At 39.0% G+C, this 18602-nt stretch overlaps 1 protein-coding gene across 1 annotated transcript in view; it reads right to left on the bottom strand.

The window, feature by feature from the left end:
• Positions 1 to 301: 301 nt before the first annotated feature.
• The window catches only part of eif4e3 (eukaryotic translation initiation factor 4E family member 3), a 62468-nt gene continuing 44167 nt past the window's right edge, over positions 302 to 18602 (bottom strand). Inside the window, exons 5-7 of the mRNA XM_048547777.2 lie at positions 15505 to 15571; positions 11920 to 12075; positions 302 to 2708 (exon numbers count right to left, since the gene is read on the bottom strand). Of these exons, the coding sequence (XP_048403734.2) occupies positions 2662 to 2708; positions 11920 to 12075; positions 15505 to 15571 (270 nt within the window). The 3' untranslated portion in view covers positions 302 to 2661. The remainder of the gene's footprint in view (positions 2709 to 11919; positions 12076 to 15504; positions 15572 to 18602) is intronic.

The raw sequence follows: 18602 nt of genomic DNA, 5'->3' as shown, positions 1-18602 counted from the left end.
ATCTTTTGACAATTTGAAGCCATGTTTTCTGATTCCATGTTATGCAATTAAACTATCTATAAATTACTTTCTTAAATTGAGGTTATTACCAACAAATCCTAGAAAAGTGTAAAAAAAGTTTTACAAATTCTCTCACAGGCTACACTTGAATATGATCTAGCATTTTTAGTAGTGGCTTCTGTATATTCAAATACAAGTAATCAGTTGAGACCTTAAAAGGAAAGTATTCTTTATAATTAGAGCAATGGATGTTTGCAAACTAATTTATGGTGGTAATACAATAATCAATCATGACTAAGAATGAAAAAAAATGCTTTTATTTTCAAATCATGACAGAATACAATTTAAAACTAGTCATTTGCTGACCAGAGTCCCAGCAGATCCAGATTCAAATTTTGGATAAGTTTCATATCCAAACAACTAAAAGTACTATAAACAAAAACAGAAGTTGCTGGAAAAGCTCAACAGGTCCGTCAGCACTTGTGAACAGATATCAGAGTGACCCTTCACCGGCCCGGAAACATTAACTCTGATTTCTCTTCACAGATGCTGCCAGATCTGTTGAGCTTTTCCAGTAACTTCGGTTTTTGTTTCTGATTTACAGCATCCACAGTTCTTTTGTTTTTTATTAAAACTAAAAATACCACGTTAACATTTACATATCTGATAGTTACAGAATTTTCTCACGGGTGTACGAAAGGGTAGGAAAGTATGAAGTACTTTTACTGATCCATTCATGCATAGAGAAAAACAATTTTGTTTTGATGATACTGAAGTATACATTTTCACAGTTATGAATTACCAGTTTGCTTTGATTGTTACAAAAACATTTGTGCTTTAATCCATTGTCCACAGAAACCTGGTTGGCTGAGATAAAATATCAGCTTTTGTTTTTTTTCCAGAAAACAATCAGTGCATGGAAAATAAAACCATAGTTATAAACTGTAGTAACCTCCTAGAACTTGATTTTCTCAAATCAATTAAAACACAATGGCTACTATGCGATGATCAATAATTTTGATGCTACGTAATATCGATTATGCAAGATGGAGGAAACCATTGCAGTTTTCCTAAGTCTGATATAGATTGACTTTATGTAAAGAAAAGGGCTCACTTTTACAAAACTATTTTTCCTAGTCTTTAGGGGTCTATTTAAACTATTGTAAATTAGGAGTAACACCTGTGCAACAGATGCTACAGAACTTGATGCATGATTGTTTTAATAAAGATGTAATAATTGATAAGCTGGTCAGAAAAAGTATGACAAACATCCGTGTAAATTATTTGTTACAGAGAGACAACAACTTTCAATTCTGAGAACTGAATGTACCTCTCAGAAGAACTTATGAATTAGATTTAAGTCCAGACAAGAAGTTGTTTTGATTTTACAGAACTATTTCAGGTAGTTTAGGCAATCAGAATATCCTGCATATAGCTCAGATGATTTCTCAACACTTTTCATACGGATCTGTTACAATTATCATGATTGCATTTAGTATCAAGGCAAGAAAAATAGGTTTTCTGTGTTACCTTATATACATGCACACAGTGAATTCATTGCAGTAAACACTCAAATTTACAACTGACATTTTTGTGCAATTCCAAAATAATATTTGAATGTTAATCTTATTTTGGCATGGCATGTGTACATTCACAGCTTTCCCCTTACTTTTCTTCAATGTTTCTCAAAGCTTTACAATAGAATTCTTTGGTTCTGTAGCAATGAAACACATAAGTCACATAACATAACATCACTGCACTTATGACAGCAAATACTGCAACAGAATAAAAACCTACTGCAACACTACTTACTGCATATTCTTTCTCTACCGACAGAACAAAAATTAGTTTAAGGTGCCATAATAAGAACGTTCAAAAACTTCTGAATTCAAGTAAAACTAAGTTTTTAAACAGGTGACGTGGATAACTAGCAATGAAGAGAAGCATTTCAATACATTGTAAATGAAATTAGTGAACGGCCTAAAATAATAATTACTGAATAAAGTTATACAAGGTAATGAAGGAGAACACAAACTTGACAGTTCTTTCAGACAATCCACTGCATTTTCTGCAGATGGAAACATTGGTATATCAGTGCAAGCATCCACAAGACCAAAAATTACAGTGACGTACATGATTACATAATGCAATCACTTTTCTAAAAAAAAATAGAAAACTACGATCTACTAGAAATATGCCACCATTAATCGGTTTAACTACATATGTGAATCAATATTCCTTCTCTGATAGCTTTTTTCCTTAATAAACACGAGGTCTTACGTACATATTAGCAACCACTTGCTAAGTACAATACAAATACTTAAGTCACAGTTTAAAAACTTCATGCCTGAAAGAACAGGAATGCAGTCAGAAGCAAAAGTAAAGTTGTCTAATATTAAAATTAAGAAGGTGAGCAACATTTCTGCCTTTAGAGAAAGATTTTACCAAACAGAGATATTAATGCAAGTCACAAAACAACTGTAACATAATTAAGATGGCAATATTTCACTTGCTTTCTTTTGCAAATTAGTCACCTGAATTTTTTTTAAAAAAAGTTAAAATTCTTTTAGCATTCACCATTTTGGTAGTTAGAGTCCAACTCTCTAATCTTACATACAAACAAATTCTTAGCTGTCCACACAAAATGCTTCTGGTGAATCACTATGGTTTTGCACGACCACCTTCAAAAGCATGATGTTCCTCATGAGCTGCAAAAAGATGTGGACAGCATTAATTCCATTTCTTAATGTTGACTTCATTAAGATATATAACAAAGTAAAAATAAAATGTTAGACACTCAAGCAATACAATCTTACATTTTATGAAGTTCAACCTTCACCTATAAACAGCTTATGAAGTTAAGCCAGAAGGTCTGAACAGTTGGGTATTATTCACTCATAATGCTACACTACACAAGGTGCCTTTGTGCAAAATACCTTTCTGAAGATTGCAACATTGTTCTTTCTCGCATCGTGGTTCCAATGAAATAGAAATAGTAAAGGCCAGAACTGACATAAAAGGGGTGAGAATAAACTCTGTTCGATGATTCTGGGCGAAAAGAAACCAAGAAATGCGCTACACTTGTGCGAAGCCTCAAACACTGTAGTCTCTTATTCTGAATGTTGTTGAATGACTGAGCTGAGAAACAAACTAAGAGTCTAAAAAAACACAACTGGATTGCTCTGGTTACAGTTCCTCTTGTATTCTAGTATTTTTATGGTCGTAATGTGCTGGGTTGACAATCAAATGCAATACAGATCACAGCCATCTGTCAATAAACAAGGTTACAGAGCAAGTCCCTGTTTAAAATGTACAGTCCAGTGTGGGTAATTGCCTGTATCTTGACAATAGTTTATTTTTTGCTTTTGCAGTACTTCTTAGTAGCAAGACTATTTGAAGGCTGAGTCATTTTGCATTTGGTCTTGAATGTGGATCTTATACTCGGTCTCTGTGTAGGGTCCCTTAAACTTAGGTGAAGCCAAAAGTCCCACTACTTTGGTTGATACTGATTAATGATCATATCAGGTGGAAGCTCTGTCTAAAATAGTTCTGTGGCCAGCACTGGAAGAAAACAACATAATTTTCAAGTCGGCAATAAAAACGTTGATTGCTAATGACACAGTGTAAAAGCATTTATAAAAAAAATCGTTCAAAAAAGTTTCCTAACTGGCAGCTTGATATTTCCATTGACAAGTATAATGGGCTGATTTAACAATCTTCTTGATGATACTTGTGCTATGATTTAATCTGGATCAATACTTCAAACTGTTACATCATTTCTGGATAGTAACTGTGGTCGATAAAAGGCCAAATTTGTTTGAAGTCGGAGTTGATTAGCTGATCAATCAGAGCCATAGGAACAGGGGTGGAGGACAGCTGGGTTCATACAATATTGTCTACTGACTATGAATTCTTGCGGGCTGTGGATAGATGGGCATGCTTTGGGAATTGTCTCAGAAATGTTTCACGCTCTCTCTGGATTCCCTACCTCTCGTTACGGTAGAGGAACTGAACAAAACCTGAATATTTTCTTGGTTGAAAAAGTCAAGTTTCAGCATTCTTACAGCCAGAATCACTTTCAGCAAATGACTGGTTGAGTTCCTGTATGAGCTTAGCACAGGCATTGTGCTTACAAAATAGTTTAGTTTAGTAATGAAAGCGTGCAACTCCATACAATTTGGAAAGCTGCTGATTAGCATTGGCCTGTTATCATGTGGGAAGAGGGGAAACAAACTGATCATTATTAATTCAGCCAAAATAGGCCTCAGTGAGTTGTCCTTCAAAATGGCACCGCTGAGACAAGAAGCTTGAGAATTTGCCTAGAAAACCCAAAACTTCAAAGTAACATCTTCTCTGGGCCTGTAACTGCAAGAAGTTAGTTCAAACACAATTATTCCTTATTTTCTACTGTAGCAGACAAACATATTTAGTCAATGATTAGAGAAAAAGAAACACTGTCTCAGACAAAGTTTTATTTTGCAACTCAGTGGAGGAACATTAAACTTTAGGACTCAAATTTCTAAAAGCATGGATCAACAACAACCTACTCTGTTTATTTGCCTATCAATAAATAAAGTGATTTGAGGAGACATAATGAGATTTGCTCACAATTTAGCACAGATTTTCATTTGAGACACTGAACACCACAATAACCACCATCCACCACAATATTCTTCTTTCTTAGATTTATTTACAGGAAATGGGATCCTAATGATCTTCATCTGTAAGGATTGTTTCCTGTCTGACTGATCCATATTTCTTTACAAACAACTCAAATAATTCAGGAATATTAAAAATTGCAAACTGTAGAATATGGAATGCATTGTTGCTTAGTTTAGTTTTATTCTGTTCTTGGTATGTGGCTGACAGGAAATGTAGCATTTATTATTCATTTTTGGTTACCCTGAAAGCATCAAGTAAAATTTACACAGAGATACATCTAGGCTAGACCAAATACAGGTGACAAAAGCTCAGTGCAAGAAATACTCAAACGGTCATATGGCATTTGCAAAAACTGAAACAGAGTTAACAGGCTGAATTTTCGCAAATATGAGCGAAATGTTAACTTTGAGGAATTTCACGGAGTTTGTGGAGAAACGTTCCAGTCCATTTTCTCATAATTCGCCATTGCTCACCTCAATATTGATGCACAAGATGCCCTATGGCACACTCTTGTGCAATCACGCTCACCTGTGGTGGAAATACTCATTGCTGCTGGTACCTTCTGGGATTCACACCAGAGGTGCCATATTTAAAACCTAGCTGTAGACTAACACAAACACTGCCAGCAGGAATAGACCTTCACAATACACAAAGGGAAGCAAAAGAAAAGCTTCTAAGGTCACCAAGATGGCATAAGGTGGCACTTTATTGAAAGCAGAACATGACATTTATAAATACATTTTTTCTTATATCATCACCTGTTTAACTGTCATATGAAACAAAGCTAGAAGCTACCTATCCTTAGTACCATGTTAAAACTCTGTTTGAATGAGTGTTGCTCTTTTCCTAATGCCAAGCATAGCAGAACATTTTGTCATTATTCAAAGTGGGAATGTCACATGTTGGAAATCTTTCTGACAGTTGTTAATATTCACTTTCCCTTTTGATCAATCAAACAGTTAAAAAAACAAAAAAGCTGCATTTGCTTCTGGAAGCGATCAGGGTCTGCTTGCCTTTTGAACAGCAGTAAATTTATTGCCAGTGAATGATGACTCCACCCAAACCAAATCTACTGGAACTCTACGTCAATCATGTCCTGTCTGATTTGTTGTACCCAATGCCGTACCACACTATGACGGTGATGAATCTCCTGCTCAAATGTTTTCATCTTCCCCCTCAGAAGGCAGGTGCAGCTCTCCCAGCTTTTCAGCATTCATCACATCGTTTCTTTACCTGCTCTCATCGTACAGGGGCAGCACGCAAGGATTACATGACTCACTGTCTGGAGTGAACTGTCAGACCCCTTCAGACAAATCTAACAATTGGAGTCTCAATTTCAGTTTCAGGAGGTTTGCTACCTGTTCTCTCATGGCTTGTGGAAAAATGGTTTGCATGTATCCATATTTAGCCTTCGTCAAAAGCTTGTGCAATGGAGTCATCAATCATGGTTGTGGAGGATAGCCCTTGAGTTCCAGAAGCCATTCTTGTATGGCATCCAGCATTTGAAAAGAAGCAGGAACTTGAGAGTCATAATGAGTATTGGCATCATGGCAGTTTCCAAAGTGTCTGGAGCAGACCTCTAGGATGTGGTATTGACGATGACAGATAACTTGGTATATATATCTAGGCACTGCTGAGACCACCATTGCTTTTTCTTATTGCTGGTTTGGGAGTGAGAGCAGAACTTGAGAATTGAATTTTGAATGGCAGCTTATTTAACGAAAATAACAAACTGAGGGTTGTGTCTGGGAACTGGCCTGCAAAAAAATAACATGTTAATTATTCTTGGAAAAACACTGCAGACGTTTTGGCACTAGGATGTATTACACTCAAAGATGTTCAACTGGATGGATGTTCAATTAGTCAGTCAATCAAGGGAAGGCCAGTCGAAAAAGAGAAGCTACTGATTGAACTGGTTTTGACTTTTTTTGGGCAGAAGGTAGTATGCTCAGAAGCTGCTGGACAGGGCAGCTGCATCTGAGTTTTACTCTTCCCTAGTTTTATATTTAGTTAAGAATTGTGGAATGTTCGGAGAACATAATCCCAGTTTATAAGAAATAAGTGAATATTCCTGACAGCCTGTGTATGTTGGGCAGTGACTTCAGAATTCAAGCAAGACACAATCCCATATGCCCGTAATGGGATACGCATCATTCAAAAAGTCCATAAAGGCCTGGTAATCATTGTTGAAAAGGCTATCAAATTGGCAAATTATAATTCTGCTATTTTTAAAAACAAAAATTCCTTAACCGTGTCTCTGATCCATGCGACAATTACAGTCAAAGAAGACTGGATTTAAATCACAGGCAATATACCAGCTTACCTCGTCATTTAGAAGTGCTCTGGTAAAATTAGTGTTAATAATAAACTACTAATTTTTGTTTAAGCTACAAACTTGGTGTCAGAGATCAGTTATTCAAAGTTTGATTAGGGACAACTAGATAATTTTGAGGGTCACTGACTATTTTCATTTCACTATGTTGCAAATCCAGTGATAGCAAAGTTCATTCAGTTTGACTTGCTGGGTCTGTGTTGTAACAACATATATATATATATATATATATATATATAATGCCCTGCACAAGGGAAGTGCTACCTACTGACTGGGATGTAGTACTACCCTCACCAATGTGGAGAAACAAGATGAAGGCCTACAACTTAGCCATGCCAGCCATTCTGAGGTGCCTTCAATCCCAACTTTGCAGCCTGTGTGTGGGTGACCATCAGTAACACTCACCCCTCCTCCACAATAACATTTGCCCTCCAATGATCGGGCACAATCAGTATTGGTAACAGCCATGATACGTTTATGGCTTGAGGATTAAGAAATCCTACACAGGGGCCCAGCAGATCTTTAAAAATTTAGCACAGCCTTTAACTTGATGGCTATTCGGATAGCATGGCTACCCACCCCTTCGGGCTGCAAATTTTGTTCCAACAGACAACAGCTTTGCGACTGTGTCATAGGACATTTTCAGTTCATGATGGCAACATGTCTTACTCTTGTGGTGAAAACAGCATAGCAGATGGTGGACTCCAGGCTTCATGTACCTCTTCAGGATCCTCAGGGGATCTGCTGCGGCGACTTCATGTGAAGGCTCAGCAGTAGCCACTGGAGGTTGCTGCTGGTCCTGGGCTTGTTGAACCATCAGTCCTCTTCAATTTCTCTATATTTTTTATCATACTACAGCCACAGCAATGACTGAAATCACTGCAGCAGGGATTGTCAGCGTGGCAATATCAGAAACAAAACAGGTCCTTAGTAATGTGAGCAATCAGCAGTATAATGACAGTTTAGCATTGTCCTTGTATCAGTGGGTCATGGAATTTCTGCAAATAGACATTGACATAGAGGACATTATACTGATGCATACACATAAACCACGCCACACAAATACGTCAGGAGACTTTCTTGTGTGGTACTTCTGAAACCCAACAAAAGCAGTGTTGCTTACCAGCATTTGGTAAATACCTAATTTCCATGGAATCAGCTCCCCACCCTTGTGCAGCCTATGAAACATTGGACTGTCTCAGGTATTTTCACTGCAGTTTACACTTGTAAGTTTGCCTGCAATTAGTTCTGCTTCATAGAAGACCAAGATTAATTTAAAGGGCTAATCGCTTGGTAAACACTGCTCATGACAAGCATTTCTAGTCAACATTTTTGGGTATTGCATGCATTTGACATGCAGAATTCAAAGATCTTGGAAACTTTACTGTGTAAGTGAATCGTTAATGCAATTGTCACTTGAAAAGCCTCACATCACTCACAAGTGAAGCCAGTGTTCTCAAATTAGAAAAACAAACTTGCTCTGCTCACTTTCATGCCCCACGCATTCTGCTCACTTTCATGCCCCACGCATTCCCAGCCAAACATCTCCATCAGTTCTGAGCTTCTACACATTCCCAAACTCTTAAGTCTTTATCTCCTTATGCTTCCCCTGACGCCTGGCCTACATGTTAGGCAAGCTATGCCAACTATTGTGATGCACTGCCAATCCTTTGCAGGCAGGATGGTGGTGACAGTCAGTGATACCTGCTCTATAATGACCTACGTTCTCAATGTACTGTTACCTACTGCTGAATTACCCCTTCCCCAATTCCTTCTTTTACAAGCACTGTTCCTTCTGCGGCCCAACATATTGCTTCAATCCTCACGTTTAACTTGCTCAGTTACTGTCCCACAGAAGTGGCCCCTGATAATTCTCCCTTGACTTCCAGACTCCCAAGATTGACTGTTCAGCCAAGTGACCAATTTGGACTGACTGAAACATTAGATAAATGATGGTATCGCTGATTGATTTATACACAGCTCCTAATTGGCTCGCCATTAATCCTCAGAGTGGTTGCCTTAGACCTGCAGGACTGGCTGTGGATTACAGCTTAGAAGGTCATCAGATGAAACTCCTGACCATGTCCAAGTTCATGGACCAAGACCAGATGATGTCATTGACTGAACTGTGGCATCACTCCCTGACTGCTGATAGTATCCATTCAGCAGTGAAGAATGATGCAGTAACGAACCAAAGACAAGCAGACACGCTGTGAGTAAGCAAGCACTAAAAGAGCAAGCCTGTGCTTAGTATATGTCTGTGCATACAACGTGGCCTGGCAGCAGCACTGCAGTGAAAGGTGTCAATGTGCTTTGAAATGTGAAGTGGTAAACCATATTACACACGAGTCAGAAATGTGCCATGATGTGGCAGTAAGGCATTTGATAAGGTTCCCCATGGTAGGCTCATTCAGAAGGTCAGGAGGAATGGGATACAGGGGAACTTAGCTGCTTGGATACAGAATTGGCTGGCCAACAGAAGACAGCGAGTGGTAGTAGAAGGAAAATATTCTGCCTGGAAGTCAGTGGTGAGTGGGGTTCCACAGGGCTCTGTCCTTGGGCCTCTACTGTTTGTAATTTTTATTAATGACTTGGATGAGGGATTGAAGGATGGGTCAGCAAGTTTGCAGACGACACAAAGGTCGGAGGTGTCGTTGACAGTGTAGAGGGCTGTTGTAGGCTGCAGCGGGACATTGACAGGATGCAGAGATGGGCTGAGAGGTGGCAGATGGAGTTCAACCTGGATAAATGCGAGGTTTTGCATTTTGGAAGGTCGAATTTGAAAGCTGAGTACAGGATTATGGATAGGATTCTTGGCAGCGTGGAGGAACAGAGGGATCTTGGTGTGCAGATACATAGATCCCTTAAAATGGCCACCCAAGTGGACAGGGTTGTTAAGAAAGCATATGGTGTTTTGGCTTTCATTAACAGGGGGATTGAGTTTAAGAGTCGTGAGATCTTGTTGCAGCTCTATAAAACTTTGGTTAGACCGCACTTGGAATACTGCGTCCAGTTCTGGGCGCCCTATTATAGGAAAGATGTGGATGCTTTGGAGAGGGTTCAGAGGAGGTTTACCAGGATGCTGCCTGGACTGGAGGGCTTATCTTATGAAGAGAGGTTGACTGAGCTCGGTCTCTGTTCATTGGAGAAAAGGAGGAGGAGAGGGGACCTAATTGAGGTAAACAAGATAATGAGAGGTATAGATAGAGTTGATAGCCAGAGACTATTTCCCAGGGCAGAAATGGCTAGCACGAGGGGTCATAGTTTTAAGCTGGTTGGTGGAAAGTATAGAGGGGATGTCAGAGGCAGGTTCTTTACGCAGAGAGTTGCGAGAGCATGGAATGCGTTGCCAGCAGCAGTTGTGGAAGCAAGGTCATTGGGGTCATTTAAGAGACTGCTGGACATGTATATGGTCACAGAAATTTGAGGGTGCATACATGAGGATCAATGGTCGGCACAACATTGTGGGCTGAAGGGCCTGTTCTGTGCTGTACTGTTCTATGTTCTATGTGGAGAGGCTGATGGATGTCACATATGCCAACTTCCATGGACAAAGGATGAAGGTAGAAACTGTGCATGGAGCACACCCTGAGATACTGGGGAATGCTAACCAAGATGGAGTCCCGGAGGAGCAAGTGGCAAGCTCAAGGCGCTAGATACTCGGGTGCTTCATATTGGGAATTACTGCTGTATAGCTTCTCTCCACTGCCTGGGAAAATAGCAAACTGCACACAAGTGAGGCCAGATTAGGTAATAATGAGTTGTCAATGCATGGAAGCAGACCAATACTAGCTGCTGTTAAACACTGCTGTTAAAACCTTGTGTAAAATTGTGACTTTATATGTACATCAAGAATATAACTTTACTGATGTCACCAATTGAATCACCACTGCCCACATTGTTCAGGAGCTGCAAGGCTTTGGCCCATCATTTCGATTGCTAAAAGGTCAATTGCACAGATGTTGACTGATCTGCTGAGTATTTATTATCATTTTCTATTATTATTTCAGCATGTGCAATATTTTACTTCTCTATATACGAGGAAGAGGTAGATTTCCTCCTTAAGTGACGAAGCCATTTTCTTTAACAATCAAGAATGTGTTTTGCCAGAATTTGAAGTAATGACTTTTGGAATGCCAACAGTTTCTCTTAATACTGTGTCCAATTTTGGGCCCCACACCTCAGGAAGGAAATACTAGCCCTGGAGCGTGTCCAGCAGAGATTCGCACGGATGATCCCTGGAATGGTAGGTTTAACGTATGATGAACGGCTAAGGACCCTGGGATTGTACTCATTAGAGTTTAGAAGGTTGAGGGGAGATCTAATAGAAACTTACAAGATAATACAAGAAGGGGTGGACGCTAGGAAGTTGTTTCCGTTAGGTGGGGAGATCGAGACCTGTGCACACAGCCTTAAAATTAGAGGGGGTAAATTTAAAACTGAAACGAGACAACATTTCTTCAGCCAGAGAGTGGTGGGCTTGTGGAATTCATTGCCACGGAGTGCAGTGGAGGCCGGGACGTTGGATGCCTTCAAGGCAGAGATTGACAAATTCTTGATCTCACAAGGAATCAAGGGCTACGGGGAGAGTGCAGGGAAGTGGAGTTGAAATGCCCATCAGCCATGATTTAAATGGCAGAGTGGACTTGATGGCCTTACTTCCACTCCTATGTCTTATGGTCTAATACTTATTTTCATTAATACTCAGTACATCTTAGATCAAAATATTTTCTGGGTAACATTCACTTAAGTAATTTAAAATAATTCAGTCGGTGAAAAAAAATTAAGAATGTTCAGCAGATGATTGAAAATCATAACCTGAAATTCAAATCATTATTTATTTTAAAAAGCAACCTTTAAACTGTCATCATGCATCAGCTTAAAAGCAGAATTTCATAAATAGGTACTTCGACATTTATACTTACGTTTGTAGAAAACTGCCTTAAAAGTTACTTTTGGGAGAAGTTCATAAATCTTTTGTATAATAGTTACTTCATTTGTTCTAGCGGCATTTACATTCCAAACTTGAACAATGTCTTCACGATCCCTGACGCTGACACTGACACCGACTACCTCATCATCTGGTCAGAAAAATAATGACTACTATAAGTAAAAATTAAAGCTTGCATCCCTATATATCTGAAGTCTTTTAACTTGAGCACAAATACATAAATCAAAGAGTATTTAGCATGGATGCAGGGAGGATGCATATTACTTGAACATGAACACCGTTGTCATTATTGAAATCTCAGAAGCCACATTTCCAAGTCCTCACTAACATTAGCAAGTGAGATGCAAGCAAAGTTGGTAATCCTCTCGCCCAGCAAAAAAGCAAAAATAAGAGCATCCTGATCATCTTGGCGACAATGGCTTCGTAAGTCTCTTTTAAAATTAGCCTCTTTGTTACATCACCCATGATTGATCTTAGATGAAATATTACAAGATTTCCACAGTGTTTAAAATCAACACTGAAAATTTAAATTGCTCTAGCAGATAAATGAGATTTAAAAAGATGACTACTATGAATGCTATACTGTTTCATCATTGGCCATGAATGTAAATAAAGGAGTGATCAGTCAAGGCAAACGTGGGGAGTGAGGGAAAGGAACAGGCCTGGACAAGAGGGTGTGGATGAAACCAGATGAGGGATAAATGGTATTCAACAACCAAGGCATACAACAGAGCAGCAAAGGAGCTGAAGGACAGCAATGGGATACCCAAGTATGGAACAGCAGATGGTGCTGCTGGCAATGGGGTTGACAGCATGTCATGCAACATTATAAAAGCTACGTAAATGACTATGCTGTTTGCTTTAGTACTTTTGCTGGGTTTTATGCGGGAAGCACTTAGAGACTACATTTTTTTCAATCTGTGCAACTGGTCCTGTTTTGAAAAGACTGATTACAAAGAGGGAGTTAAATCAGACATGAGCATGAATTTAATGTATCTGTTATAAAAAACAGCCATTATACAAAAGAAAGGAGGGAAAAAAACCTTTTCTTTCTCACTTGATAACTAATTTTAATCATAAAACAGAAATGATGGCAGACTGAACCAGAACAAAGTGATGATCAACAATGCAATATGGCTGCCACGGCCCACAAAGTCAGGTGGCGGTGACAGTCAAATACAGCAGGGAAACAAAGCCTTTGGTCTAACTTGACAATGCCACCAAATATTCCAAAAAATCTAGTCCCATTTACCAGCATTTGGCTTATATGCCTCCAAACCCTTCCTATTCATGTACCCATCCAGATGTCTTTTAAATTTTGTAATTGTACCAGCCTTCACCACTTCCTCTGGCAGCTCATTCCGTACACACACCAACCTCTGCATGAAAAGGTTGTCCCTTAGGTCCCTTTTATATCTTTCCCTCTCACCTGAAACCTATGCCCTCTAGTTTTGGACTCTGGGTAAAGGATTTGGCCTATTTACTCTATCCATGCCTCTCCTGATTTTATAAACCTCTATAAAAAGGTCAACCCCTCAGTGCCTCTAATGCTCCAGGGAAATCAGCCCCAGCCTATTCAGCCTCTCCCTATAGCTCAAACCCTCCAGCCCTGGCAGCATCCTTGTAAATGTTTTCGCAATCTTTTCAAGTTTCACAATATCCTTCCTATAGCAGCCAAACCAGAATTAAAAGCAATACTCCAGAAGTGACCAAACAAATTTCCTGTACAGCCACATGACCTCCCAACTGCAAACTCAACGTACAGACCATTAAAGGCAAGCATGTTAAATGCCTTTTTCACTATCTTGTCTACCTGCGACTCCACTTTCAAGAACTATGAACCTGCACTCCAATGTCTTTGTGCTCAGCTACACTCCCCAGGGCTTTACCATTTATTGTACAAGTCCTGCCCTGATTTGACTTTCCAAAATGCAGGTGGAGGATGGAAAAAAAATTGTGGCTGTAAGGAGCTGCTCCTTTTCGTTTGAGGTATTTTCAGCATTGGAGCGGATTTCCTTGAATTCTAGGAGCAGTTTAGAAGTTGCATTGTTTTGGAACTTTGGCAAAAGATGATCAAAACAACAGCACTTTAAAAAAGGAGGAAGGGAGGCAAAGGCAGCGATCACATTGTGGTAAGTGAATCAACAGAGAAAGAAACCTACACTGCTGTCTGACCCAGCAGTGAACATTCACAGCGACTGCATCTGACAGGAAGCAGCTACACACATGCCTGTGATACCACCATCTTTCATGAATGGCGAGATCATCATCAGCATGCGTCACGGACAAGGAGCTGGAGAGGCAAGATGGAGGTTGGGGCCATGACAGGAGCAGGGGAGTGGAAGTCTGATGCTGCAAGGCTGTGGCTAGGAGACCTACTCAGACAGTGGGCTGGAGGCATGCATCAGGAGCAAGGGTGAGCATTTGCCTGCATGCCATGCCAGGTTCTTTCTGCATGTTAGTGATAGAAATAATGGGGAAAATTGGGAGGGGATTGGGAAAGAGAGGGAAGCTGCTTGGAATAAATAAAACTTTGTTTACTTCATCATGTAGGGTACTTTATTATACATCTACAGGGCCATCTTAAGGCAGGCAGCTATCTTAATTGCTTGAGAATATCATCAGTTTTCTGAGCCAACCAGAAATGGTGTTCATAGGAACCTCAGCTGAACCAGAAAGATCACAAATGAAAGACATGTACAGTCAGATATATTTACAAACCGAAAGAAATGTGTAGGAAAGAGTTTGAATGTCTACCAACCAGGGTTTGAATCTCTTTCACCAATGTTGGTTGGACGAGAAAAAAGTGTATTTGCCTTCCTCTGATTTTTATGGCCAATTTTCTGATGGAGGATCCTCAGACAGCTCAGAAAATCTTGGAGACATCAGTTTCGGGAACATATGTAGAAGATAAGCTCCCCTTTTGTGCCATTAGTTGATATGTCCAGTGCTTCCTAATACAATGAAAGGCTCTGGGATATTTGAAAGGTTTTTCAATGTGTTAATAAATGAGTTTGCCAGTGAATGGGTGAGTAAATGGATGAATGTCTATTTATGTCAGTGGGTCAGACAGGTAGTCAGTGGTTTGAATGGGTGAGGTGAGTTGGTAATGGGGTGTAGTGGCAGTTAGGTGGGATGGTGAAGGGAGGCTGGGGTGGGAATTGGGTGGGAACAGACTCATGGGGGAAAAGCAAAAGTAGGAGCTGTGGTTAATTACGCCACTCTTAAATCTTTTGGGAGGAGGGTGAGGTGGGGAGAATAACTTGACAAGGCAGGTAGAGTTACATGTTTTACATGCGCCTTCCAAGAGTATTCTTCAATGAGAATGCAAGTAAAATGATCCAGAAACACGTATGGAAAACATTGCAGTTACTACTTTCAGTTTTGTTTTATTGAAAATGTATTCCTTTCTCAGGATAATGTTTTGTATTTCCTAAGTAAAAAGAAGAGGAAAGTTGGTCCCTAACAAATATGCAATACTTCGAATGTCTAACTCTAATCTTAAATAAACAATGACTAAAAACACCAAATTTAAAAAAAACATTAAGACTAGTCTTACCTTCTGTACAGCAATCTACAAACTGTTCACCAATCGTGGCTAGTAATAATTCTTTCCAAACAGCAGACTATCATAAGAAACAAATAAAAAAATTAGACATCCCTTTTTACGCCTTAATATCAAGAAACTTCCATAAACATGCTCTACTATATCAGACAATGTCAAACAGACTTTTTTTTTAATAAGTAGAGAATGAAAATTGCAAAGAGTTACAATTTTGGTTGAATTTCTTGGACTGCAAAGGAATACGCCGAGTCAAAATGAATACAATGCAGCCAAAATAAATATCATATTATTAAGGATAGTATTGGTAAAATAAAAACTATTCGTATAAATTGTACATTTATATATATTCTATGACATTAAAATAATTGAGAAAGTAAACAGTAATAAAAAAACTAAGAAATTCACAAATGGATAGGAATACATTAGGTGAAACAGGCGAAAATTTGGCAAATGGAGCTTAATGTGAATAAGGTATCCATTTTTGTTGGAAGATTAGAAAGGCAATTTATTACGTAAGCGGAGGGAAACTTCAGAGTGCTTCAATACAGAAGGATTTAGTGATCCTCTTGTATGAATTGCAGAAAACTTGTATGTAGTCACAGCAGGAAATAAGGAGGGCAAATAGAATTTTGGCAATTATTGCTAAAGGAATAGAGTATAAAGGTAGGGAAGTATTGCTGCAGCTGTACAAGGCATTAGTGAGAACACATCTAGAAAAGCATGTACAATTCTGGTTCCCTTACTTGAGGCGGAACACAATTGCATTGGAGGCAGTTCAGAGGAGATTCACTGGATTGATTCCAGAAATGAGGGTTTGTCTTACAAAAAGAGGTTAACTAGTTTTGGCCTATGCTCTAGAGTTTAGAAGGATGAGATCCAATTGAGGCACATAAAGGTACTAAAGGGGATTTACAAAGCAGACAGGCAGAGGATGTTTTCTCTTGTGGGGCAATCTAAAACAACAGGTCATTATTTTAAAGCTGCTACCCTTTACCCTAAAACTGAGATGAAGAGAAATTACTTCTCTCATAGGGTCCTGAATCTGTTAAATTCACTACACCAGGCTACAAAAAAATCGGAATAGAAGTCCCCTAAGGAAATATTTAATTTTGCACAGGCCCGACCAATATTCGAGGAAGGTGGTTGTGGAGGAACTCTTGTGTTTTTTGAGAAACTAGCCAGACAAATTAATTGGGCAAAAGAAGTCTGGACACTGCTCATGCAGAGCAAGTAGGCAGGTAAAGCACAGGAGGTTCATGCTTCACTACCAAAGGAGTTTCTTAAGATTATAATGCTGTTTTAAACAAAACTATACTGAGCTAAGGCCTGAAGCATATAGGCAAAGATTCCAATACTTAGGAAACAGCCTGGACATACTGAATTTGAAATGGGTCAGTAAAGTAATTGTGACAGGTGCATGCAAATATTAGAGACTATTTTCAAATGAATTTAAGGACTTATTACCCTTTGTAAGAACCCATGTTGAGGACCAAAGGGATGCAACTACTGGACAGGCAGCAGTAATTGCTGATAATTATGAGCTTAATCCATAAGACAACAATTTCTCTGTCACACTCAAATTCGAAAGAGAAAAGAAATGGGAGAGTCAAGGGAAGACAAATAGCCAAGGCAAAGAATGGCTAATTGGTAATGGCCTCCTCAGATCTGAAGGGAAAGTACTGAGGATGCAAGTGTAAATCAGAAACCAAGGTGCAACAAGTTTGGACATATTCATTCAGAATGTTGGAAGTTGAGGAAATATCACAGACTTAATTGACGCTTCTAAAAATTCCGAAAATGCAACTCAACAGGGAAATGGGCACAATTCAGATTGCAGCTATAACTACTACTAAGAGACTAGAAGTAAACACTACGAAGAGTGCAGAAGTATTACATACAGTAGATGAGAGAGGTGAAGGGCTATCGTCTAAAAGGATAATAACACCTTTTCTTCAATGGAAGCATCCAAGCCCTTAACAACACAAAAGGAATATAAAGACTATTCAAACTCTCTTGCTAGAGGAGGATTTATTTTTCCCTCCAGAGACTTCAATGAAAAAATAAACTGTTGGTGAATGGGACAGGTGGTTCAATTGTACAAATGTCCAATTAGAGTGAGATCTGTTGTCTGGACTAGTGGATTAACTTACACCCAATGGACTGAATGGGAAAACTCAACACATAATTAAACCAGCAACTTTGATAACTTTTAATCAGTTTTTGGAGAACCCTTCAGTCAAGTATTAGTGGATTGCATAGTGCCATTACTAAAAATGAAAGCAGGACATCACGAAATCATGACAATTATGGAAATGACAATCCGACTCACAAAAGTTATTGAGAACAATTACATTTAATGTAGTAGCAGAAAGGTTAGTTCAGTTGTTTTTATAACTAATGCAACTTACATACAATCTGATTAGAGCTCTAACTTTACATCTGAAGTTTTCCAGGAAATCACAATACTTTGGGTATAAGACAATTGACATCAACCTCATATCACACACAAACACATGGAGCTTTGGAGAGATAACATCAGACGCTCAAAACCACAATTAAGGCACACTATCATGGATACCCACAGGACGGCTGCCATAGATTCTGTAAATGAATACACCAGATGTAGTCCATTAGACCGGAATTGTGGGAAGGACTTGAACAAAAAAAGACAAACCCTCAATGTTGGATTACTTGTCTACATTTCTAGAAAGACTCAAAGAATCATATAGGGTAGCACAAGAACACTAAAGTTTTACAAGCAAAAGTGACAGAATGAGCAGATAAACATTCAGCAACTTAATCACTTCTAGCAGACGCAGTAGTATTAGTGTTCTTCCTTTTGCAAGGTGAATCTCTAAAAGCAAAATTCTGTGGTCTATACAAAGTAGTTAGCAGGGTTAGTAAACAGACTTATTTGGTATGTGTCTTGACTGTAGGAAGCAGAATCAGTCAGGTCCTATTAACATGCTGAAAAGCCACTACATTAAGGAAGAGATGAATGAGAAACAATCGTATTAGGCAGCAAGAGTAACAGAAGTTGACAGAAACAATAAGAACGTGGTGAATGGAGGATGGAGAATTCACAGAACAGA

Source organism: Stegostoma tigrinum, chromosome 11 (assembly GCF_030684315.1).
Source record: "Stegostoma tigrinum isolate sSteTig4 chromosome 11, sSteTig4.hap1, whole genome shotgun sequence".
In the NCBI taxonomy this organism is placed as follows: domain Eukaryota; kingdom Metazoa; phylum Chordata; class Chondrichthyes; order Orectolobiformes; family Stegostomatidae; genus Stegostoma; species Stegostoma tigrinum.
Note: the sequence above shows the minus strand (reverse complement) of the source record. Positions and strands in the feature narration are given on the sequence as shown.